General features: G+C 52.1%; 1 protein-coding gene across 3 annotated transcripts in view; it reads left to right on the top strand.

Moving 5' to 3' along the window:
• The window catches only part of ERGIC1 (endoplasmic reticulum-golgi intermediate compartment 1), a 103,673-nt gene that overhangs the window by 62,997 nt on the left and 14,201 nt on the right, over positions 1-26,475 (top strand). For all 3 annotated transcript variants that reach the window (XM_047091119.1, XM_047091130.1, XM_047091140.1), the window contains 5 exons: positions 2,846-2,940; positions 6,500-6,624; positions 15,590-15,694; positions 20,474-20,534; positions 24,766-24,866. In XM_047091119.1, coding sequence (XP_046947075.1) covers positions 2,846-2,940; positions 6,500-6,624; positions 15,590-15,694; positions 20,474-20,534; positions 24,766-24,866 — 487 coding nt within the window. The remainder of the gene's footprint in view (positions 1-2,845; positions 2,941-6,499; positions 6,625-15,589; positions 15,695-20,473; positions 20,535-24,765; positions 24,867-26,475) is intronic.

The raw sequence follows: 26,475 nt of genomic DNA, 5'->3' as shown, positions 1-26,475 counted from the left end.
TGGAGAGGGCACTCAACCTCTCTGAGCCTCAGTTTCCTGATTGTAAAATGGGGATCAGGACATTTTCACAGGATCAGATGGGAATAACATGAATGCATATAGGCCCAGTTGGGATTTTCCTGACTTCATGGGCTGGAGGCCCAACAGTCTGAAGGCCAAACCACATCTGTCACTCTCTTCAGGAGCATCCTTGTGACCCCTGCAAGGAAACAAGCCCCAGGTGACTTTTTGAGCCCACTGTTTCTTTTTTTTCCTACATATTTTTTTAAGTTTGTTAATTTTGAGAGAGAGAGCATGCGTGTGTGAATGCATAAATGTGTGCATGTGCACAGTGGGGGAGGAGCAGAGAGAGAGAGGAGGGAAAGAATCCCAAGCAGCACCGAGCCTGATGTGAGGCTCAATCTCACGACTGGAGCCCACTATTTTTAAGTTTATTTATTTATTTTGAGAGAGAGAGAGAGAGAGAGAGAGAGCGAGCAAGCAAGCAGGGGAGAGGGGCAGAGGCAGGGAGGGAGAGAGAATCCCAAGAAATCTCTGCATCCCATGTGGGGCTTGACCCCACACACTGTGAGATCATGACCTAAGCTGAAACCAAGAGTCAGAGGCTTAACCGACTGAACCACCCAGGTGCCCCTGGACCCCACTGTTTCTTAATTGAGCACCAGCTACATCATATTGAGTGCTAGGGGCATAAAGACAGGCTCTGAGTGAAAACAAAATGCCCTTGCCCTGACCTGACTCATTCTTTCCCAGAGATGTGGCCATGTACAAGGCTTTCTTAGAGTCTAATTGCTTAGAGCTGCAAGCCTTTATTTACAGCCTATGGACTGGACCCTAGTTAATGCTTTCAGTAGCCACAGCCCAGCCACTTCAAGCACTGCCCCCCTACCTGCCCACTGGGCCGAGCCTTTAGATTCAGTCCCCTCTCCCCTTGGAGAGTGCTCTGGGAATCAGAAGTGGCCTTCAGACACGGCCACCCGGCGTCCACTCAGCGGCTCTTCAAAGATGCCTCTACGACACTTCGAGCTCAGCACAGCCGTTTGCAACTCAGTGCCTTTCCCTCCTCACTGCTCTTCTTCCAGGAGCTCCCAGCCCAACAAATGTTTCCAGCAAGACACATGGCGGTCTGCCTGCATGCCTCCCTTGAGCCCCCCACGGCCCATAGCTGACATATCTGGCATCCCTCCCTCCCGCGCCCCCCTCCCACAACACACCCAATCCAGGCCATCTCTTGCCTTCCGTGTGGTTTCCCCAGTGCACAGTGGCCCCTCCGGTCAGTCTTCCTTGCAGAGAAAGCCTTTTAAAGGGCAAGACTGACCATGCGGCTGCACTCTGTCTGGACGGAGTGTGAAGGCCTTACCAGGGCCTCCGGGCCTCCCTGACACAGCCCCTGCCCATTCTCCAGCTGCATCACACAGCCCACTTCCCTTCGCTCTACGCTGCAGCCACAGTGACCTTTCCTCAGTTCCCCAAAATAGCTACTTCCAGGCCTCTGCACACTCTGTCCCAAAGATCCTCCCCTCCCCCACCCCCACCTCTTTGCTGGAGCAGCCTCCTCCTCCTTCAGGCCTCCGCTCCCATCTCCTCAGAGAAGTCCTTCTGGCCCATTCTCCCCAGAGGTCACTTGTCCTGTTATCCCTCCCTTGTCACCCCACAGCTTTCCAACCAAGCAATAATCATAGTTGGTGGAAGGTATTTTTTAAGGAGGCGAGTGGTGTCTCTAAGGTTGATGAAGACAGAGACCGTGTCTGACTGCGTTACCCGCTGTCTCTAGTGCCTGACAGGTAGCAGGCGCTCGAAAAGTATTTGTTGAGTAAATTCACGTTGCTGACAGGTCCTGTTGTGGCGCCTTTGTCCCAGATAGCAAGGTGGCACGACTGTCCATGGGGCCCCCTGCCCCCAAACTGTGTCTCTCTTCACAAAGACCTGAAACCTGTGAACGTGTGACCTTACGTGGCCAGAGGAACTTTACACATGTGATTGTGTCGAGTCTCTCGTGCCGGGGAGATGGCCCTGAGTTATCTGGTGGGCGAGATGAAATGACCAGAGCTGCTGTAGGAGGGAGTTAGGAGGCCAGAGAGGAGTGAAGATGCTGTGCGGTTCTACTGAGTGTCAAGGTGGAGGAGGGGCTATGAACTTAGGCAGCCTCTAGAAGGATTCTCCCGTAGAGCCTCCAGAAGGAGTACGGCCCCGCAGACCTGTTTTATACTGTGGACCTCCAGAAGTGCAAGGTGATAATAAACGTGACTCGTTTTAAGCCATCAGCTTTGTGATAATTTATGCTGCAGCCACAGGACACTAACAAACTAGTCACGTCTAGTTGCATCTTGGACCTGGTGTTCGCCCCAGGGCTTTGTGAGGGCTGAGCATCGAGGGTGAGCGCCCAGGGAATCCCCACTTCCCAGCTGAGTGGGAGATGGCTCCAGAGAGTAGGGACTAGGGTACCATATGCCTGGAGGTACCAGGCCCTGCGGCCTAATAAGACTCCCATTTTTCACTCAGGTGTTCAGACCACCCCATTAACGGTAGGTGGTGATATCCCACTCGAAGACGGGCTCTGCTGAGTTCACATAGAAAATGGCAGGGCTGGGATTGGAATTTGAATCTGTCTAACGCCAAAAGCCGTGCCCGTTATCACCACCCCAGCCCCCTCGCTCTGAGTGGTAAGGCCAGTGTTTGGAGGGGCCCTCAAGATGGGAGCCCTGCTCCCCTGTGCCTGAGCAGATAGGCTTCCCCTAGATGGGTGGTTGAACGGTGGTCACCAAGGGAAATGGCTCCTGGCTGTCCCTAGCATCTGTGATGGGTGCCCCCTCTCAGTGAAGGCTTCTGTACTTGTCTCCCTTAGCGTGAATGAGCTCTATGTCGATGACCCGGACAAGGACAGCGGGGGCAAAATTGACGTCAGCCTGAACATCAGTTTACCCAATTTGCACTGCGAATGTGAGTATTCCCAACAGCCCTCTGCTCCAGCAAGGCCCCTCTGTTAGGCAGAGCTGAGTGTGCAGAGATGACAAGATAACCAGGACAAGTCAGCAAACAGGGCAGGCTGCAAATAGCAGGTCGCATAAGGTTCTCCTTGTTCCTTTTGGGGGTGGGGGGGTGCGGAATGTAATCAAATGTGCCTGCATTTGGAGGTTTTGTAGAATACAAAGTACTCGAAATGGCTAACGGGGGTTACCTCTGGAGGGTAGCCATGTTTTCAGCCGGATTTCACGGGGAGCTGTGGCATGTGACTGACAACCACAGTTTATCCTGCTCCATAGCAAGGGGGCCGGGCTGTTATTACCCATATCTTGGCAAGAGCCTCTACGACACTTCGAGCTCAGCACAGCCGCTTGCAACTCAGTGCCTTTCCCTCCTCACTGCTCTTCTTCCAGGAGCTCCCAGCCCAACAAATGTTTCCAGAAAGACACATGGCGGTCTGCCTGCATGCCTCCCTTGAGCCCCCCACGGCATGGTAGGGTGCCGTGGGCGGTGGGGGCAGGGTCATATAACCTCTCAAGCATCTTAAAGCAAGGAGACCTCGGACCTCTTTTGCTCACTAAAACTCTGACCCAGGCTGAGGTGTGACTTCTCTGAGCTTGTTTTCTCATCTATAAAAATGGGTTTATAATGCTATCTGTTGCCTGAGGTTTCCGGGAGGGTCTGATGAGCCGGTCCCTAGACTTCTTATTGAGTGGACTGGGTGTCCCTTCCTGGACTGGGATGTCTAGTGTCCCTTTGCCCCAGGTTGGCACATAACCCGATGCAGGCCCTTCTCCCACCCACGCCCTTCCTCCTGAAGGACAGAACACTGGGTGTGTCCGCAGGCAGAGATAGGGAGAGATTCAGTTCTGTTATTGCTTTTGGTGAGAATTACATCACAATTTTGAATCCACAGTGGGCCCCAAGCCAGGGAACCTGTTGAAATAGGTCGGTTTTATTTTTATTTTTTCTTTTTCCCTTAGAAAAATAATTCATCTGGCAGCTTCTCAGTCAGGAGTAGGTCGTGTCTCTGGAACAAGGAAATTCTTAGTCAGGCCAGAGGACTGGGACCAGTGAGGTAGGGGAGGGAAGGGATGTGGTTCCAGGCTGCGTCCCAGCTACGGGCAGTGGCCCAGGAGGGGCCAGGCAACCTTAAGCTTGGGGCTGCACTAGCCCGCGGGGCGCTGCCTCTCTGTGGGGCCATAACCCGAACCCAGGCATCTTACACTCGAGCTCCGCACCCTGGCTGTTCTTTAAGAGAACAGATTTTTATTATAAAAAAAAAAAAAAAAATGCACGTTCATCATTGTACCTTTGGAAAATCCAGAGCAGCAGGGAGAAGAAATCGCCCATAATTCCACCCCCAGTGACAGCGTCAGTTGACATTTGACGCCATCCCATCCCGTTGGCCTTCCTTTCTGCGCCTTTCTAAACACGGCTGAGATCACGCTGTGTGTGCAATCTCCTATCCTGCTCTAAAAAGTGATATTTTATTGCTAACTAATAACAGGAATATTTTTTTTTTTTGGCTTAAAAAAAAATCACTTTCAAAATACAGAAACATACAAAGAGAAAAGTTGAAGTCCGTGTTCCCTAGTGTGCCATCCACCCCAGAGGAAGCCCCTGCTAGCAGCCGGGACCCCTTCTCCACCCCTGTGTTTGGGTGCTCGCCTTGTGTGTCTGTCCCCCCGTCTACAAACGCATATCATGTTTAGGTGGCGGGTGTTGTTTTTTCTTTTTACTTTTCATGTAATTGGGACCCAACTGCGTGGGACCTTTCTGGGGTTTCTTGTTTTTTATGCTAATATCTTGGAGCTATTCTTAATGTTACTCATAATATTAGTAAGATGATCACCACAGCTGCCATTGATTCTGCTCCTGCTCCAAACCAGGCTCCGTCCTGAATCCTTTGGCTGTGTTAGTGCATTAAGATGAGACGTACTCCAGTGGAATGGCCAAAGGGTGTGGCCTCTGGATCGAAACTCTGTGGGTTCTAATCCACGCTCCAGTGTTTCTTAGCTGTACGATCCCAGGCAAGTTACTTAACCTCTCTGTGCCTTAGTGTCCCCCAGGATAGAATGGGTCTGCTAATATTATCTTCCCCACAGGGATGCTCGGATGGTGCATTCCTATGTAGAAAGCACTTAGAAGGGTGTCTAGCACCTAGTACTATTTTAATTTTCGAAATCCTCACAAGCCTAGGATAGAGGAGGAAACCAAGGCACAGGAAGGCTAGGGGATTTGCTCGAGGCCCCACTGCTGGTAAGGGGCAAGGCCAGGAACCACAGACAGTGGCAGCCCCAGAGCCCAAGCTCTTAGTCACTGCCCTGCTCTGAGCTGCCTCTCCCCACACATGGATTTAGCTCAGTTCTCGTACCTGCTGCACCACATTCCAGAGGGGACTGTTCCATTGACTAGTCCCTTGTTGACAAGCAGCTGGGTTGCCTCCACTCGTCACAGTTTCAAATAAAGTTGCCCAGAGCAGCCTCGCACACACGTCTGGACATGTGTGCATCTAGACAACAGGCTCCCAGGGGTGGAGCCGCCGAGTCCTGTTTGCATTTCTCTTAAACCAAACGTTACGGCATCAGCGTTTCCCACATACTACAGACCTGTGAGCGTCATTTTTAACGACTACATCATCTTTCCTTCTGTGGATGGGCCCTCCCTCACTTCCCTACCACCACTGAGGGATACATTTGTTCCCATTTTTCCCTTGTAGGGTTGGCTCGCATAAAACTGCTTCCAGTTCTTTCTCTGTGTCATAACCTCCTTTCCAGTGCTTCTTTCAGGGAAATGTCTGCGTTTTCATAGTTTGCAAAGCCGTGCCACTTAAACCATCTCAAAGGATGCAATTGGCATGGGCCTGCCCATTTTACAGATGGGAAAGCTGAGTCACGGGTAAAGAGTCACATTGGAGTCAAAGACCGGGACTCCCAAGCCCCAAGTTTCCCATTCAGTGTACTGAGGGACCCAGAAAAGTACCTAAGCTCCAGGAGGGCAGGGCCTGCAGGAATAGGCATTGGGTAAAAAAAGGTGTGAATGAATGAATGAATGATGAGTGAACGAATGCCTGCCTAAAACCTTACCCAACAAACCCAGAGACTGAGAACCATTAGGGGCTGACGTTCATTAAGCACTTGCCGTTTACTATACAGTCAGCCCCTGTTCTAAGCATTTTCTACACATATTATTTGATCCTCATAATTCTCCAAGGAAGGTCTAATTGTTATCACCCATTTTCACCGCATTAGCTGCCGCCTTCCCCCCCACCCCCCCCCACCCCGCCTCCTTCCCCTCTTCCTTTGCAGCCTCAGGCAGTGGCAGGGACCTTGTGGGCTTGCTCCCTTTCAGTCCAGCCTTGCTGGCTGCCTTCCTCTCTGTGGCTCTGGGCCCTAGGCTGTGGGTGCCTGGAAGGCCCAGGGCCCACCTGTCCATGGAGTAGATGAGAGGAGGGGGTCCAGGGATGAAGCACTGGGCCCCATCCCCATTTCTCTGGGTGTTTGTGACTCTCTCCTCTCCTTGGCCCCTGCAGTGGTCGGACTGGACATACAGGATGAGATGGGCAGGCATGAGGTGGGGCACATTGACAACTCGATGAAGATCCCACTGAACAACGGGGCCGGCTGCCGCTTTGAGGGGCAGTTCAGCATCAACAAGGTACGGAGACCCTGCACGGGCCCCTTTTCCCCACTCCCCATCCCTTCGGTCCCCTTCGTCCCAGAATCCGGGTGTTCAGAGCTATGCGCTCATTCAGCCTCCCCCCCAGCCAGGGCCTGACAAGCATCAGGGTGGCCGGCAGCATTTCCTGCTGAGATTCTGGGTGAGGGTTCCAGGCTCCCAGAGGCACGGAGCCCCCACTGGCTGGTTCAGGAAGGGGCTGCTCTTCCTCCCGCCGGGGAAGGGAGCGGCCGTTAAGAAGACCATGGGATTTGCAGTCCTGAGCCCTGAGTGTGCATCCCGGCTCTACCCCCTCTTGGCCAAGCAGCGCCCTCTGAGTCACTCCACCCATCATAGCCTGTTTTTACGTCTTTAGGGTGAGGATATGATGATGGTAATAATAGAATGATACCACCCAGCTCCCAAAGTTTGCATGAGGATTAAATGAGCTATCACACATTCATTCGAAAAACGTTTATTGGACACCTTCTGTGTCAGCTCTGGGGCCACTCTGAGGAGGTGGCACGGAACGGAACGGGGTAGGTGGGCAGAGTTCCCGCGCTGTCGGAGCTCCTGTGCTAGTAGGGGGATATAGACAGCATGCTAACTGAAAAGCATTTTGGTGGGTGGTGATGTGACGAGGAATAAAGCAGGGGAGGAGCGAGATTGGGGTGCATTTGAAAGTAGCTGGTAGGCCCCCAAAGGACCGTTCAGGTGTTACTGTGGTTTTGTTGCTAGAACCAGGAACTTCAGATCCTGAGTCGAGGATGTGAGCACAGTGCATTTGGGAGTACGAGGGAACCCTGGCGGGAGCCAGCAACCTTGGCTCCACACACGCTGCACCCTTTTCAGCTCTTCTTATGTATTAATCACAGCGGAGCCTTGCAAAAATAGCTCTGTGAGGTGGCACCATTTTACAGATGAGGAAACGGACGCCCAGAGCGGTTGAGTGTCTTGCCCAAGATCACACAGCTGTCTCCCGTGTTCCATAACTCACATTCCCGGTCCCAGCCAGACTGAGCCATTGGCCACTCCTGGCTTCTGCTTGCCCTCTTGTAGCCTTTGCTCAGAACACCCTTCCTCTGGTCCCCGACATCTGAATCAGACATTGCAAGCTCACTGGCCACACCCAACCCAAAGACAAGTTACGTTTGTCCTGTATAGCATTCAAACACGTCAGAGCCAATAGCTAAAGACTGGGAGCCCAGAGTTCCAGATTTTCAAAGTCAGAGGCTCTAGCCACACTGGGGACACATCCCATTGTCAACAGACATCTGGAGCTGCCCCTTTCGACAGGGCATGTGCCCTCCCTTCCCACAATTCCTGCTGAGTGGCTGCAAGACTGGGCTGGGACATTGGTGTGACTGGACCTGTCTCTTCCCACGTAGTCTCGGGGCCTCTCCTCTCCACTGCTTGAGATTCCCTCTCTCTCCCTTTCTCTCTCTCCCTCCCTCTCCCTTTGCCCCTCCTCTGCTCACATGCACGTGTGTACGTGCTCTCAAAAAGTTAAAAAAAAATAAAGACCTATACTATACCAGTATGGTAGCCATTAGCCACGTGATGCTATTTAAATTTGAATTCATTAAAATTAAGTAAAGTGAAATATTCAGTCCTTCAGTCTCACTAGTCACATTTCAAGTACTTAATAGCCACGTGAGACTAGTGACTACCATATTAATGCTACATAACATTTTCATCACCAGAGAAAGTTCTGTTGGACTGCAAAACTTTAGAAAGCTCATGGTGATAGCTGTGCAGGGAGCACACTGGAGGGGCCAAGAGCAGAGGTCATGGTCACTGGGTGTGCAGTGGAGTTGGAGAGAAGTGGCCAGATTAGGGATGTGCAGTCAACGAGACTTGCCGATCGGTTGGATATGGGTAGTGAGGGCAAGAGTGGAATCAAAGAAACCTCTTAGGTTTTTGTCTGGACAAGCAGAGGGTCCCATTTTCTGGATATGGATTCTGTGGGCAGTAGGGCTGGGAAGCTGTAGTTCAATTCTGGATGTGTTTCATTTGGGATTCCTCCCAGAGGTACTACATCGGAGGTGTGTTTCTGGGGTTCGGGAGAGTGTTCTGAGCCGGAATGTAAACGTGGGGGGGGGGGTCATCAGTGAATAGATGATGTTGGGGTCCTAGGTCTCCATCATCGCTACTCAGAGTAGGCTCCCAGACCAACAGCATCAGTACCACCTCAGAACTTACTAGGAATGCAGATTTTCAGGCCCCGCTTCAGACCCCCCCTAATCTGTGTTATAACGAGCCTTCCAGGGGATTCCAATGCCACGAATGTTTGCGGATTATTGGCCTAAGCTAAACTATCCAGAGAGAAGGTATAGAAATTTTTCCAAACCTGGAGTTCACTGACACCCCAGGGAGTGTAGACTGAATCCAAGGGGTCTATGAACTTGCATGGGGGAAAAAAATGACACGTTGATTTTTATGAAGCTCTGACTCAAATTCAGCATTTTCTCCTATGATGAACGTTGGCTACAAACCATAGTAGCCTTAGCAGCACCCGTGACTTGTCACCAATAAATTGCCGATATTTATATCACATTAAAATAGTTGCAGATAATTTTGAGATACTATTTACATTCATCACTACTTTGAAATCAGAGTGATCAGTTGACCTGTGACCAGGTCTTATTATTTGCTGTGGTAATAAAGAAGCCTATTTAAGTATGTTTTTTCGTATTTTAATTACTGCTTACATATCATTTCTTTCCTCCATAATCCTATGTATTGGATACATTCAACACATCTTAAACATTTAAAACACGTGTCACCGGACTGGCAAAGGGCCTGTGGCACCAAAGTGCAAGAACCCAAAGTCTTGATGCAAATGTGGTTTCAGGACTGATTTCTTTTTTTTTTTTTTTTTTTAAAGTACTCCTTTTGGGAGTAGCTGCAACATTTATTTATTTTTGGGACAGAGAGAGACAGAGCATGAACGGGGGAGGGGCAGAGAGAGAGGGAGACACAGAACCGGAAACAGGCTCCAGGCTCCGAGCCATCAGCCCAGAGCCCAACGCGGGGCTCGAACTCACGGACCGCGAGATCGTGACCTGGCTGAAGTCGGACGCTTAACCGGCTGCGCCACCCAGGCGCCCCTCAGGACTGATTTCTGATACGCTCCAGCGTTGAGGAGTGGGGAGATGAGAGGGGGGTGATGAAAGGTAGGAGAAGGAGCCGCCAGGCAGGTAGGAGGGAACCAGGCCTAGGCGGGCCCTAGAATCTAGAAGAGAACATGGATCAAAGGGGAAGGGCCAGTGCTGCGTGGGTGGGGTGACTGACCTGGGAGCTGCAGGGGACACCAATGACGTGGGAGAGAGCAGCGGGCTGGAGAGGCGGCCTTGGAGAGGAGGGAGGGCGGGCGGGCGTGTGGGCACGCAGGGAGATAGGCGAGTTGGTGGTAGGCCTAGGCTCTTGCCGTGCCTGGAGAACTGCTGCTCTTCCACAGACCTCGTTGACGTGGGTCCCTCCGGGGAGTCCCTCCTTCCCTCTCCTCTGACCCCCATTTCACTTCTTGACTTCTTTGGACCATTGCGTCCCGCCCCTTGCTGATTCATTCATACATCATGCTATTGAGTGCTTTGTGCCTGGCTCCACACTTGGCACTGGGATGCAGTGCTAGAAGGAACGATCATGGTCCCTGACCTTGATGGCACTGTGGTCTATTATGGGGTGGTAGCCACCCCACAGGTAAACACTCAAACAAGCAAATTGCGGTTTTGGTAAAGCAGCCGTGAAGAGAATGAAGAGGGTGTTAGGGTGGAGAATAAGGGAGAGAAACCACTGAGACTGGGGTGTAAGGGGAGGCCTGTCTGAGGGGTGACGGTTGAGGATGAACACACACACACACAGTCCCGGTTGTGGGAGCCTCCCCTCAGGGGTATTATGATCACCTGGCTTAAACAAATATTTATGCCCCAGACAGTGAACGAGAAGGGGCCATTTTGGCACCCAGCCCGGGATGGACACAGGAGAAACACCACCCAGGAGATAGCCCAGCACCGCACCCTCCTCCCCCCTTAGCAAACACGCCCAGGCTGTGGTCAGCTCCCCTCAGATGGGCTTTGGTGGGGCCCCCAGAGTGGGGAGTGGGACTTGCTCTTTGGGGTCAGACCTATCTGTGGTCGAGAATCCTGGCTACCGTGCTCACTGATTGAATGAATGACTCTGGGCAGTTTAGCCTCTCTAAGCTTCAGTTTACGCATCTGTAAAATGGGGATAATAATACTGCCCTCACAGATTGTAAGACATGAGCAAATTAAAATACAAAGCATTTGGGGCGCCTGGGTGGCTCAGTCAGTTAAGCGTCCGACTTCAGCTCAGGTCGTGATCTCACGGTTCATGGGTTCGAGCCCCATGTCAGGCTCTGTGCTGACAGCTCAGAGCCTAGAGCCTGCTTCAGATTCTGTGTCTCCCTCGCTTTCTGCCCCTTGCCCGCTTTCTCTCTCTCTCTCTCTCTCAAAAATGAATAAACATTTAAAAAAAATTTTTTTTAATAAAATACAAAGCACTTAACTCTGTGGGGATGGGAACAAGCCTCGGTGCCCTTTCCCTGGCCTGCTTTATCTCCCATCAGTGGGAGCATCCGTGATCTCATCAGCTGGCACCCTCTGTCACCTGGGTGCAGGTGTGCTCCTAAAATGTGCGTGGACGGCGTTCAAGAAATTGCTCTTCTCTGGCTGGCGAGGGCCAGGGATTCTAGGAAAGCGTGAAGCTGGCCCTTGCCTTATGGCTACCACCGATTGGGTTCTTACCTGGCCCTTTCCTGTATTAACCTACTTACTCCTTGCAGCAGCTCTGAGGAAACGGAGGCCAAAGAGATTAAGTAGGTTTTGAACCCAGGCAGCCTGGCACCGGGCCCCTGCTCTCCCCCTACGCCCCCCTGTTGCTTCTTCTTGGCAGCATCTTGGTCACACGAGCTGTGACCGCTGGTGTCCATTCACTCCAGGTCACAGCTCAGGCCACCCTCTGTCCTCGTACCCTTGCAGGGAGTGGAGACTCCCACTCTGCCTGTGTTCAGGGTTCCTGCCTCCTAGGAGCTCTCAGTCAGGCAGTGCTCAGACAAGAAAGCCAGCGTGACGGTGTGCCCTGATGATGGGTGAGGTTAGTAGCTGGCCCCCACCCCTTTATCTCCCAGCATCAGGCTTACACTTGCCCCATGGCTTCCTTATCTGTCCATCAGGAAGTTGGCCAGCAGTCAGATGTCCAAGTTCGAGTGTTCCAGGCTGCCCCGGCAGCCCCCAGCAGCCCAGACTCCTCGCTTAATCAGCCAGCCCCCAGGAGGAGGGCAGGATGGGCCCGGGTTTGGGGCCTGGCTCCATCTATATGCTTCTAAAATCTATCAGAGACACTGACGTAGGTTCCTAAGTCACAGGCTCTAAAAGCGTCGTTGTTTCTTTCTTCAGCCCAGCGTGTGCTGGCATGAGTCAGCCACCTGTGATGGATTCCTTGTGGAGGGGGAGTGGGTCACTGAGTCACAGCCTCGGGGGGAGGCAGCGGGTGGCAGATGGCGCCGGAGCCAGCCTCCTTGACTCACTTCACTCTGGGAGCGTGAGGCCCAGCCTCCAAACCCCATTCTGAACTCTGCCCACCGGAGGCCCCGTGTCACTCACTTCAGGGAAGAACGCCAAAGGACACGTGCTGGACGCTATTGGTTTCTTCCAGAGGTGATAGACAACGGGACCTTTAGTCCTCACTTGATCATGTGCCTTTTTTTTCTTCTAATTTTTGTTTTAATGTTTTTTTTTTTTATTTTTGAGAGAGAGAAACACAGAGTGGGGGAGAGGCAGAGAGAGAGAGAGAGAGAGGGCCATAGAATCTGAAGAAGGCTCCAGGCTCTGAGCTTTCAGCACAGAGCCCGACACGAGGCTCGAACTCATGAACTGTGAGATCATGAGCCCAAGTCGGATGCTTCACTGACTGAGCCACCCAGGCCCCCCGATCATGTGCTTTTTTTTATAATATAAATGTATAATTTATTTATATAAGTAAAAATAAAGTTTAAACATTTTTTTAAGATACAGTGGGCTTGGGGCGCCTGGGTGGCGCAGTTGGTTAAGCGGCCGACTTCAGCCAGGTCACGATCTTGCGGTCCGTGAGTTCGAGCCCCGCGTCGGGCTCTGGGCTGATGGCTCAGAGCCTGGAGCCTGTTTCTGATTCTGTGTCTCCCTCTCTCTCTGCCCCTCCCCCCGTTCATGCTCTGTCTCTGTCTCAAAAATAAATAAACGTTAAAAAAAAAAAATTTAAAAAAAAAAAAAAAAAAGATACAGTGGGCTTTTCCCCATGCCCTGCCTGTGTACATGTGGTTCTGTCTTCCAGGAGGGTTCTTCTGTCCTGGCTCTGATGACAAACACGTTCGTGCTAGGAACCCAGCCCAGTAACAGCTGCCATTGGCTTTGCACTCCCCACTTTGTTTAATCCTCTCAGTAACCTTTTGCAGCTAGCGTCTCCATCTTGCTGATGGGGAAACTGAGGCACACAGGTTACTGACCTTGCCCAAGGCGCCCCAGCTGAGAAGTGGGGCTGGACTGGAGTGTGGAGCTCAGCTGCTATTCTACCACGGGTAATTGGGCCCCTGAGGCCCACGTCTCAGGCTCCGTTCTAACCTCACCTGTGAGCCGAGGCCAGGCCGTACCCTGTCAGCCTGGTACCTTCCAGGTGAGTCCAAAGCCCAGGCCCTAGTGAGGACAGGAATACTTCTATGAGAAGCCCACAGCTTTGTGTTCGGAACAGGCATGCTTACCAAACAAGCAGACTTTGATGGACTGCTGCTTAGCCGGAAGCTCTAAGCCATATTCCTTCCTCTGATGCAGTTCGTTGAACTGGAATAAAATACACTGCGTTTTTCAGCATGGCATTTGGGGCCTTTACTGAACCGCCCCATCTCCCTCTTATGCCTCTTTATTTTCTGCCACTACCACCCCTGCAGACCGTTCTAGTTCCTTACACGTGCCCACCAACCGGGCAGTTTCTGACCTCCGTACTCGTCATGCTGACCCATCAGCTCTGATGCCTTTCCCCCTCTTCCTGAGTACTGCAGACTCATTTTTACAACCTTAGCACAACAGGGTCCTTTCTGCTGAGAAGCCCTCTCGGAACACTCCCAACTGAGTTGGGGGCCCTCCCCACGGCCCCCACGGTCTACATCTCTCTGGTCCGGTGTGGGTCACGCAGTCTCATTTTCTGTTCCAAACCTGTGTCACCACAGGCCAGAGGCTCGTCCAGGGTCAGGTTCTTGTCTGGGCTGTCTTCCCAAAACCAGCACGTCCCAAAGGATGGCTACGTGTGGCCATCAACCCAGGGCTGCTGAGGTAAATGGCGGGAGGGAGTATCATGTCCAGCTTCAGTGTGCCGAGTCTGGAGGCCAGCATCCCTGAGTTCAAACCACAGCTCTTGGCATGTTTCTTAGCAAGTGTCTTCACTGTTCCGAGCCTTAGTTTTCTTTTCTGTAAAATAGAAATTACCAGATGTCACAATCAAAAATGCTATTTCCAGAATTTATTTACTTTTTATTTAGAACAGTTTTTCAATGTTTATTTATTTTGAGAGAGAGAACGCGCACGAGAGAGCACAAGCGGGCGAGCACAAGTGGGGGAGGGGCAGAGAGAAGGAGAGACAGGATCCGAAGCAGGCTCTGCACCATCAGCACAGAGCCCGGTGCGGGGCTCCATCTCATGAACCGTGAGATCATGACCTGAGCCGAGATCAAGAGTCAGACACTTAACTGACAGTGTCACCCAGGTGCCCCACAAATGCTATTTTAAGAACTAATGTCTTTCTTTGGTTTGTTCATTCATCCAGTACCTAATGTAGTACGCATCTACCAGGGTCTGGGGAGTGCAGAGCAAATCAGACACAACTCCCTACCAGCGTGGAGCTTACGTTCCCCGGTGAGGAAGCAGAATAGAACGAGATAAAGATACGGTGGCAGGTGCTGCTGAGTGCTTTAGCAGGCCAAAGGTTTGGGGAGTCGGGGTCAGGGGGCTCCCGGAGCAGAGGCCTGAGGGAAAACAGGGAGGGGAGAGCCATGTCAAAGAGGGTTCCAGGAAAGGGTCACAAGTACGAAGGACCGAGGTAGGACCTCCACGGTAGGCCGTTCCCGGCCAGAGGGAGTACACAAAGGAGGTTGTGAGCAGAGGAGTGACACGATCAGAGGTAGGGTTCAAAAGGACCCCTCTGGCTGTTGTTGGGGGAGGGCCTGTGGGTGCCAAGGGTGCAAGCTGGGGGCCCAGTGAGGAAGCTGCCCCAGGGGAGCACTGGAGGCTTGAGAAGGTCAGGTGCTACATGCCGTGAGGGTGGAGCGGACAGCCTTTCCTGGTGAGCAGGAGGCCAGGTGTGAGGGAAAGGTAGGGGGCCAGGATGATCCCAAGGGCTTGGCCTGAGTAGCTTGGTGGAGGAGGGGCCTTTTAGTGCAACAGAGATGCCCCAGCAGAACCCAGGGAGGTCCCGGTCACAGGGTATCAGTGCCTCTCCTGGGCTGTGCTCTGCCAGGGCCTCAAGGCCCAGGGAGGAGAGGAGGCCACCACAGCCGTGCCTTCAAGGATCCCCCAGCCTAAGGTGATGGGGAAAATTGGGGTGAACGGTGGTGTTGATTTGGATTTTGAGCAGGTTCGGTTGGTCCGTGGGCCTCAACCTGCTCTGGGGCCGACAGCCAGGAAGTTGGTGGGCAGCTGCCATTTCGAGCTCTGGCCTGTGCCAGGGGCCCAGCTGGATGCCTCACATGTATTTCCTCCTCCCATAATCCCAGCAGCCCCCTCGGGTAGCTTCTGCTACCGCGCCCATTCTACGGATGAGGAACCTGAGGCTCAGGGAAGGGTGGCGGCTCCTTCAGAGTCCCATGGCTTGGACCAGGCTGGGATCCAAATCCAGATCTGTCCGATACCAGAGTGAAGACCTGCAGCCCACCCTCTGCGGCAGCCAACGACACTCCTGAAACCTGTATCTCTCCCCCCAGGTCCCAGGCAACTTCCACGTGTCTACACACAGTGCTACAGCCCAGCCACAGAACCCGGACATGACCCATGTCATCCACAAGCTCTCCTTTGGGGACACACTGCAGGTGAGCAGGGCACACTCAAGGTGACATGACTGGGGTGGGCGTACAGCGAGGCGGCTGTGTCACCCGGAGCCTTCTGGTCCTCTCTGGGCACAGAGAGATGACGTGTAGAGGGGTCACCTCCTCTGAGTCTCTGCTCCGTCAAACAGCTCCTCTGTATCATTCCTTCTGGGCGTGCGACTGCAGTTTTATTGACAGTGCACTGGACTTGGAACCTTGGGTTGAGACCTGGAGGCTGGGGAAAGGGTCTTGCTTTTCATGAGCAAGTACTAAGTGCTGGTGCTTTCTCCGTGCTGGCACAGCCTTATGAGGCACAAGGAGGCACCGCATGTTACAGTCATGGAACTGGGCCCAGAGAAGCCTTTTGTCCAGGGTCTGCCAGCAGATCTGTTTGATGCCAGAGTCCGGCCCGCTCCCCTCTGTGGCCCTTTCTGCCTTCCAGCCCAGTACCCACGCCCACTAAATAGGGGTAACACAGTGGACAAAGCCTTCTGACAGTCCTTGTTATGATGGAGAGGGCCGCCTTCAGCGGGCCTGGCCCAGCAGCTCCCTACCCATGGCAGCAGTGTGAGGGGACGGAACACAGGCGTGCCCCCCCCCCCCCCCCACTCTCTACCAGCCTCAGGCAGGGGAGCTTGGATGTTCTTTCTTTATTCTACCGCTCACCGTGGTCCTAAAGGTGGATTCTGGAATTGAGGCTCAGAGCGGGGAAGTCATTGCTCCAGCCACAGTGCTGGGATCGGGACCCCAGGTCCTGCCCCCAAGCCTTGTTTGATGAGAATCCCGGATCCTGGTTGAGGGTGCTGGGGGGTGGGGTCCCTCCAGGAATGGTGGTGTGCACATGGGGCTCACACAGGCCCGCAAGCCCAGCACACACAACATTATGCCACTTATATGCACACACGCATCACACACACTGAAAGGTATGCCCAGACATACCTGTGCTCCTACGTACACCCTAAGATCCATCCCTAAGCACACATACCAGATGGACACACACTCAGACCCTTGCACAAACACAGCTCACCCAGACCACCCGGAAGTGCGCAGACTCACCCACGTTGGAAGGTCTCACATACACGCTCGTGCCTGCACTGCCCCACTCACGTGAACCTGCCAAGCACTGTTCTTTATAAGCATGACCTTCTTCATGCTTAGCAGCCCAAGAGGTGGGTACTTTATTTTCTCCATTTTACAGGTGAGGAAATTGAGGCACAGGGAGGGTGCAGTCTGTCACAGAGCCTGAGTTTGAATCAACAGTCTGGTTTCAGGCTACACTGCTGGTTCTGCGTCCCCATGCACCCTCTTGAGTGCACACTGCCCCTTAAGCACGTGTGCATGCTCACACCTTCTCTCTCCACTGCACGTGGCCCCTTGTGCCTGGCCTGAGTGGCCCAATCATCACCTTTCCAGTCCCTTTGGAAATCACAGAGATTTTTCCTCTTGGAGATAGGGCTTAGGAACAGAGAAATCCTGGCCTCCCTGAATGCCATGAGCCAGACTCCCTAACTACACACTCGGCCTGCCCCAGGACTATGGACTCACTTCACACAGGGTTCACCACGCATATCATCCCATCTCTCCATTCAGGGGGTTGTCGTGCGGAGGTTCCCAGCCTGTCTTTCTGGATTCAAATCGTGGCTCCACCACTTACTAGTTGTGTGACCTTGGATAAAGTATTTAGTCCTGGTGGGCCTCAGTTATCCCATCTGTAAAATGGGGTCAGTAATAGTACCCGCCTGATAGGATTGTAGTGGAGATAAAACAAATTCATGCACACAAAGCCCTTAGAACAGTGCCAGGCACAGAGTAAGTGGTCAGTGAAATGAGCTATTACCACTGTTGTTGCTATTTGTACCCTCACTCTGCACCAGGCCCTGCAAGATAAAGCATGCTGCCAGCCCTGGGGCGTCGGGGTGGCTCAGTCGGTTAAGCGTCCGACTTCGGCTCAGGTCATGATCTCGCGGTTTGTGGGCTCAGGCCCCGCATCAGGCTCTGTGCTGACAGCTCAGAGCCTGGAGCCTGCTTCAGATTCTGTGTCTCCCTCTCTCTCTGCCCCTCCCCTGCTCACACTCTGTCTCTCAGAAATAAACAAACATTAAAAAATTAAACAAAAAAAAAAAGGCATGCTGCCAGCCCTTGAGGGGCTCACACGGCCATGAAGGAGACAGGATGTGGGGTGGTCACCACCCCCAGTGGGACAGTAGCTAACAAACCACAAGCATGTAGTAGGCAGTGGGCCCTCCATATACTAGGTGTTGGGCAGTCTCTTAGCTGCCTTTGCACCCACCAGCTCACCAAATCTGCACCACAGCCCTGGGAGGGTGGTCTCTGTGAACTCTAGTGGACACAGGAGGAAACTGACACGTGGAGTCGTGAGTCCAGGGTCACTCAGCTCTGCACAGGCAGAGTTCAAACCCAGTCTTTGTACCACACCACACTCCTTCCCTGTGGGAGGTTTTGACCCCGGAAGCCTGAACTTTCTTACCTAGAGAGCAACATTACAGATGACATCTTGTTGAATCCTCACAAAAACTCCCCTCAAGGATACTGGATGCATTTATTTTTCCTGATGAGAAAACTGGGTCAGAGGGATTCAGTAGCTTGCCCAAGGTCACACAGCTTCTAAGAAACCAGATATGTCTGGCCCCAGGTCTTCTGTCACTGTGCCCCATATAGCCATGGATCCATCAGACCCTCTTGAAATTTCTGCTCTGTGCCAGGCCCCGGGGCTACATGATGGGTAAACAATACAGGGTTCTTGCTCTCAAAAGAAGAAAAGATCAAACAAATAAACATGATGATATAGGACAAGGAGGGCTAAGGACAAGAGAGGCAGAGGATTCTGGGCAGTGATATGGGAGCAGGGACAGGGTACCTCCCAGCCTGGGAGGTCAGGGAGGTGACCTCTCAGGTGACATGTAAGTCAAGCCCTGAGAGTGAGGATTTGGCCAGGCTCACAGGGAAGTCTCATGGGCAAAGGGGCATCTCCCACATCTCCCACTCTATGACACGCCCAGTCGGTCATTTTCATATAAAAGAGCCGCAAGGTTATTTTAGAAAAAATGAATCAGCAGGTGTCCACATCGTCAGAATGGTGTTCTGTAATGAAGCCTGGGAAGTGAGCGCTCCTCGGAGTTGGCAGAGAGGGTGCGGAAGTGTCCTGGGATGGGAGCAGAGAGCTGAGTTTTACTAGATTCGGGCAGGTTGGTGTGTTAGAGCACCCTCCTGCTGTGTGGAGGATGGCCGTGAGGCCAGAGTGGAGGTGACGGAAGGGCTGCAGCCAGGGCCAGGGGAGCCAGGGCGCGGACTGAGGCTGGGTAGCAGGGAGAAAGGAAGGGGACAGATGGGTAGGAGAGGGGGCAGTCTTGTGTTGTTGTGTGCTGTGGACAGAGCAGGGCAGCCTTCTTCTTGGTCATGGTTATGGTGGAAATAGGATTTTCTTTAAGTGGAAAAAACCCAAAACAACTGAGGCTCCATCTACCCATCCATTACCCATCATCCATGCGACAAATATTTCTTGAGCACCTATTAGGCACATGATGTGCCTTGTGCACGTTGCTGAGGACAAGCACGGTCCCTGCTCTTGTGGAACCTACAGTCTAGAGGGGAAAACAGAAGTTAATCAAATGATCATACAAATGAATGTGAGATAAAACCATGACACGTGACTGTGGGAGGGAACATTCTCGCTCTCGTGTCCATAACCACCATCTTCTTGGGTTAGAAACCAAGTCGTCAGATTGTCATTCCCTAAGGCAGCACTGGACAGATTTTCCTTTTCTTTGGACTTGTTAAGGGTATGCAGCTCTGTTAAGTGCTCGATAGACGTCAGCCACCTGAGACCAGGATCAAAGATCAGGCCACCCAGCTACTTCCCACTGTTCCTGAAGTGGCCCTCTCTGCAGGAGCCTGTTCTCACCTCCTCTCTGACCTCCCTACTTCCTGCTTCTTACCTCCTTCCTCTGGGGCCACACAGGCCTCTGTTTATTCCTCAGTCTCCAGGCTCATGCCTTCACACATGCTGCTTGCCTGATTAACTTCCCACTTTCCTGGGTGTCAGTGTCACTGCCTCCAAGAAGCCCTCCAGCGTGTCTACGTTGGCAACTCCTGTTAACCATGCCCATGGTGGCATGCCCCATGTGCCCCATGCCTTGCCCTGCTTTAGACTTTCCTATGGCTGACGTGGTTTCCCCTCATCATCAGGGAATAGGTAGGGTGTGGCCTTCAGCCCAACTGCTACATGTTCTCTGTAGCAGATACAGTGAGGCCAGCAGCCCTGGGTCCTCAGAGAACTGTGAGCTGTAGAGGATCTCAGGAGGCGTGTGCTGGGACCTAGACTCACCTGTACTTGTATTTCCTGAGTGCCTTGATGGAAAGAGCTCAGGCTTGAGGTCAGATACCTACCTGAATTTGGGGTTTGGCTCAGCCAGTTATCAGCCGTGTGATGCTGGACATGTTTCAGTGCTTCTCCAAGCCTTGGTCTGTTCTTCTGTAAAATGGGGTCAACAGTACATCATTAGGGGCATTAAATGAGATGGCTAGAAGTACACAGGACAGAGTGGCACATTAGAGGTACCCAAGATGGGAAGCAAGCTGGTGCCTGCCAGGTGCCAGACCCGTCCCGTGTCTCTCTCTCGCTCCCCACAGCTTCTCTACGAGACAGACCATGCTGGGTAAGGTCCCTAAACCAGGTCGCACCTGGCCATCCCCTCATGGCCAGGGCTATACCTGGAGGTGGTGGCATTCTGAGGTCAGCCCCCTCACTGTGCTTCTCCACAGGTCCAGAATGTCCATGGAGCTTTCAACGCTCTCGGGGGAGCAGACAGACTCACCTCCAACCGTATGTATCCCATATCCCGACTGGGGGCGGGAAAAGGGGGAGAAGAAGGGAACGTTTATTTATCAAGCACTCACCGTGAGCAGAGCTGTTAATGCTTCTGCTCGTTAATGCTTCGTTCGTTCCCACAGCTGGCCTGTGGGGAAGGTGGAACCAGCCCCGTCTTACAGAAGAGGGGACCTGTGCCCCCCGGGGGAAAGTATGTGACAGCCCTAGGCAACATCATAAGTGCTCAGTGAATACCAGCTATTATCATCATTATTGTTCTCATGCCACATGATTGTTCTTAGGCAATATAATCACCTAAGATCCCACAGGGAGTCTTGGCAGAGCCACGATTTATTTTGGTTCCAGTGGCACTGTGAGAACAGGGCTGTGGATGGCCCAGTCAGGTCTGACCACCTGGGCCGCCCCCCAACCCCATACTCTCCTCCTGGTTGAGCCCTTCCCACCCACCAGTGCCCCCTCCCTGAGCTGTCTACCCCCTCAGCATTCTGGCATCTTGGCCCTAAGTAAAGAGGGCTCCATGTCTTTACACGCTGACACACGTATGTACACACCTGTCTGTGGCCTCATCTAATGAATGTTTACACGCCTACACATGCACACGTGCACACACGTAGGGCCACGGATGCACGCACAGAATGGGTCCAGGTGGTGCATCTGCTTAAATGCATTCATCCGCTGGATCCTGCAAGACAGGTTACCTTGACTTATTTCCTCACCTGAGCTCACTTTTTTTTTTTACCCATAAGGCTTTTCTCATTGTTTCTTAAAATACACTGTTCTCTCTGATAGTCAGAAATTCATGCAAAAGAAAACAGCTGTCCATGACCTACCCTTCCCCCCCCCCCCCCCCCGCCACAACAAATCACACTTTTCATTTCTCCGTGTCCCCGTGAACCCTTGTCCATCAGCGGAGGTCATTTTTTCAAAGCAAGTAGACAGCAGTTTACCTTCTGATTTTTGTACTTGACGTTGTTACGTTAACCACAACTTTTGTACAGTTTTTCCAGTGGTGACAGAGGCATGGTCGCCCATCTAGCAGCTCTGCTGTGCTCTATTAAGGCATTGTCTTCTCGTGGAAAATGTCTGTCTAGTTTTTTCTAGTTTTTTACCATTCCGGTAATGCCTGTGATATTTGCGGTCTTTGCTTTATTTACATTATCCCGTTGCTTTCCCCCTGGGTGCGCGCCCGTTCCGTGCCACCTCCTGCAGCATATGAGTGTGAGCAGTGCCTTCTTTTCATGCAAATGTCTGATTGTAAGTGAGGGTGATGATCCTTTGGGTGATGGTGTAGTCATTGCAGTTCTGGGTAAGGGCAGCGCGCCGTCCCAAGGCGGCCATCCACGTGCACTTGCAGTTAGCATGGACCCCTCGCCGGCCTGATATTGAAATAGAACCGAGCGAGGAAAGGAACCAGAGCGTATGCGCAGAAAACCCTGCCTGCCCCAGGGCTAGTGACGAAAGCCATCCCGGGCTGGCTTCCGTGGGAAGGAAAATGCATTAGATCAGACAACAGGCAGCCAGGGGTAGGGCTGGCTTTTCCTTCCCTCGGCCCTCCAGCTTGGTGTCCCTGCCAGGGCTTTGCCTTTGCTGCCTGCCCTCTCTGCTCCCAGACCTTCCCACTGAGGGCTGTCATATAGGTCTCCGCTCAAAAGCCACCACCTCCGAGAGGCCCTCCCTGAGCATCTTGTCTAAAGTAACCCCCACTTGGAGTGACCTGTTTTCCTCCTGAGGAGTGATTGTCGATGTTTTAGCCATGACGATGACATTGTGGTTGTTGTGTTTTGTTTTTTAAGAGTCTTTATCTTTTATGGAGACATAACTAAAATATCTGTGGATGAATTGATGTGATGTCTGGGATTTGCTTCAAAATAAAATGGGGTGGGGGGGAACAGTAGGGTAGGGATGAAGCAAAATCGGCCATGTGTTGTTAATTGCCGAACCTGGGGAATAAGGTATGTGGGGCTCATAATATGATTCCCCATTTTTTCTGTGTTTGAATTTTTCCATAATAAGCTGTTGGGAGGGAGCGAAAGGGTACGTGGGCCTGACAGGATCAGGTGGGAGCCAGCAGCCCCTTGGAGGGGGTCCACTGACGAGGAATCCATGTGGGTGGAATTAGGTGCGGTGTCTCTAGTGGGCATTTGGCAAAGGCTATCAAAGGCCCTAAATATGGTCATTGCGTTTGAGTCATCATTTCTACTCATAGGAGAGTAAGCTAAGGAAATAATTAAGAGAGTGTGCACAGATTTAGGAAAATAATGTTCATTAGGTCATTGTTTACAAGAGTGCAAATGAGGAACAGCGTCAGTGTCTAGCCATGGGGTCGGGGGGGTCGGTTGAGTACATTTACGGGGCTGCGCTGGGAGTTGCGTGCAGCCACTGACCATGATGTGTCAGACCTCTGCTGGCATTCAGGCAGCAGACGTTTATTGAGGACGTACTATGTGCCAGGCCCTGTGCTAGAGGATTTTGCAGCAAATAAAAGAAACACTTACAGAGCTTACCTTCTGTGTCTTGGGCCTAAAATGGTATCTGTGGTGTTTAGTACTTAGAAAAAAGGTACGGTATGATCGAATTTTAGGAAGACATGAATATATATATGTATAAGTCTAGCAGTTTATACGCAAGAACGTGAACCCATGGTTTTCTGTGGATGGCGGATTTGTGGGCGGTTTTAGTTTTTCTTTTTAGGATCCTCTGTATTTTGTACAAATTGTAACAGAACTTCCACGAGTGTGATTTTTCATAAGGCGTTCACTCTTTCCTTCCCTCAAGTTTTTAACCTGGGGTGATGGGCATCTGGAACGCTGTATCTCAAATGCAGATTCTGAGCCCCACTCCAGAACCACTGAGCAGGGATCTCCAGGGGTGAGGCCCAGGGGTCTGCCTTTTAAATCCTGGGTAACTCTACTGCTCCTGATACCCGAGGACCACAGCAGGTTTGAGAAAGGGGGGTATTGGGATCTTCATGGGCTCAGACCTGAAGCTGCAGGGCTTTTCTGAGGTTTTCAGAGGGCTCAGGTCTCAAGACAATTCAGGAAGCACTACCCTTTTCTCACCAAGATGCAGTATTAGCAGGAAGAGGCCATGGCTGTCATCTACACCCCCTACCCTCTTACAGCAAGGGAGTCCAAGGACCCAGAACTGATTCAGCCAGTAGACCAGGATTCGAAAACTCAAGGCTAAATTCCCGTGCGCTTTTATATCCATGATCCCTGACCTGAGACTGTAGAAGGCAACCACAGAAGGGTCTTTGGGCTTCTCGGAACCTCCCAGAAGGTGCAAGGGAATTCACACCTTTCCTGGGTGACATTTGGCAGCTTTGGGCCAGCATTCTATCCGCCTCGTGTTTGATTCCGGTTACCTCATGCTTATCAGAAGCTGATTCATCTGTTCTCCATTCATTCCTCTGGCCGGCCAGCCATCCCTCCATCCGTTCATTCATTTAGTAAGCACTTGACGCTGTGCGCTCTGAGCCAGGCCCTGTGCAGGGTTCCGGGACAAGAGATGAGTAAGGCACAGTCCCTGCCCTCTGCAGCCTCCCCGCATCCAGCAGTGGTGGGTCGGGGTGGAATATGACAGGGCCAGGCGGAGGGAGAACTGATCTTCCGTTCACTGAAAATGGGGAAAGAAATGGATTCTTCATAAATACTGTTTTTCTGGTTTGTGGGCTCTTTCTTTTTGAAACTTTTATTGCTTCAAAAGCAACAATATTCAAACAGGACCAGGGGGTGCACAATGAAATGTGATCTTTATCAAATCCTGCCTTCTTCCCCAGGGACTAAAATTGCTAATGGTTTCTTGGGTGTCTTTCTAGAAAATTCTATACCTTCCTGCATAGAGAGTGAGTTTTCCCTGCCCCCCGGTACATGGAAACAGGTTATCCACTCCATTCTGCAACTTAGTTCTTTTTGTGTAACAATACCTCTTGGGGCGTGGCTTCTCGCAGCACCCACCTTTCAACGGTTGCCCTGTTGATGGACACTTGGGTTGTTTCCAGAATTTTAATATCATACACAATGCAGGAGTAAAGATCCTGATAGATGGAGTCTCTCAATTCCTGGTGTCCAGAGCGGGGGAAACGAAGAAGGGCTGTTTGGCAATGAAAATTTGGAAACAGCCTCCCAGCAATGCCAAGCAGGTTTAGAATTGAAGTGGCATAGAAAGAGCTGCCGGCTGGTCAGTGCCTGTCCCCCTGCCTCATCCTGCTGTGTCCTTCCTGCAGCTCTCGCCTCCCACGACTACATCTTGAAGATCGTGCCCACGGTTTACGAGGACAAGAGCGGCAAGCAACGGTACTCTTACCAGTACACGGTGGCCAACAAGGTACTCAGTTGGTGGGCCCAGCTGCGTGCAACTGCACCCTCTGCTGGCCAAAAGCAGAGGCGACAAGTGTCTGAGCGAATTCCCGCTGGGTCCTATCTGGGGGCCTTTCCTGTGGCTGCTCTGGCCAGGTTCTGTCCCTGGGTAAAGATGAGAGGCCAGTCTCAGAGTCAAAGGGAGGAAATCTAACCAGGACATAGGATGTGATCTGTTGAGAAAGAGCCTTGCATCTGGCCCCAGTCCTTTAGACTCAGGATCCTGATAGGTCAACACACGACAGATGCTCTGGTTCTCAGGGTACAAGCACTTTATCCAGGATCACAAGGACCTTGAATCATACCTGTTGGCCATCGGTTAACAGGAACGTCCTAGGACCCCAGCACTCAAAGTCATGGAGAAGCAGGTAGGCCTTGGTGGGCAGTAGAGCATGGTCAGAGCCAGCAGAATAGGGTGACTGACAGTTGTTTCAAGCTGAGACAGCCTCTGGCCTCCCCAGAGTTGACCCTGCCAATGAACATGAATGCTTGAAACATGTTAGTTGAGGCACCCCCAGTGGATCCCTTTATCACCAGGACTCTCCTTTTTCTTCTGTTCCAGGGCTGCTAAACCCCTTATAGGTGATGCATTGTTTAGCTCAGTTAATAATAATAGAGTAGTAGCTACCATTTACTGAGCACTAGCTATGGGTCAGCTATGACGCTAAGCTCTCTACCTCCACCATCATTTTCAGTCACCGTGACAGCTCCGTTTTGTCCCCATTTTACAGATTTGGCCACTGAGGCACTGAGATGTAGTTAATAGAGCTACAAAGCGGCCAAGTGGGGACTAGAACAAGGTTCTCCTTTGGCTCCAGAGCCTGGCATCTTGATCCCATCACCCACTCAGTCTGAACAGGGGCCCTTGAGTCTGTTGGTCTGAGAGCTGCTCTCTCCCGGGCAACCTGGGGCCCCTGTGCTGATGTTCTGGTGTAACTTTCCAAAGCGAGTTCTCTTTCTTTCACTCACTGTTTCTTGAAGGGCATCTCATTGTAACTGTCAAGTGCTGACAACATCCAGTGGCTGGGAGAATGTGGACACAGTCTGAGCAGAAGAGGTGGGGCTGGAGCAGACTGCTGGTTCAGACCCGGCTCAGTCACTTGCTAGTTGTATGGCCTGGGACAAGTCACCCAACTGCTCTATGCCTCTGTTTACTCATTTGTGAAATGAGGATGGTGCACCTGATAAGATTGCCATCAAATGAGGCAATGTCTTGAAAACTGCTTTGTCCACAAAGGAGGCTTTGGGTAAATGGTACCTACTGCTGCTACTTTTCATTATTTTCCTCTATCCCTCATCTCTGGGCTTTGACCCAGACAGTCACCCTGCCCCATCAGCTCTCCCTGGAGAAAGCTCATCTTGTTTTGTCCAAGGCTCCTTCCCCCGAGGCTTTGGCAAAGACCCAGCAGCCAGGACAGCTTGCTCAGCTCTCTCTGTGGCCTTGGCCCCAGCCTGCTCTGGGAACAAACAGGGCCGTGCCTGTCAGAGCCGATGGCAATCCATCAGTGGGCGGGGGTGGGGGGGAGGAGGGGGGGTGGTCTTGGATCATCCCTGGAGAAGCTTCAGAGCTTGGGGCC

This window comes from Lynx rufus, unplaced genomic scaffold (assembly GCF_022079265.1).
Source record: "Lynx rufus isolate CCGP_SWC_20201006 ecotype Redwood Valley unplaced genomic scaffold, mLynRuf1.p SCAF_1, whole genome shotgun sequence".
NCBI lineage: Eukaryota > Metazoa > Chordata > Mammalia > Carnivora > Felidae > Lynx > Lynx rufus.
Note: the sequence above shows the minus strand (reverse complement) of the source record. Positions and strands in the feature narration are given on the sequence as shown.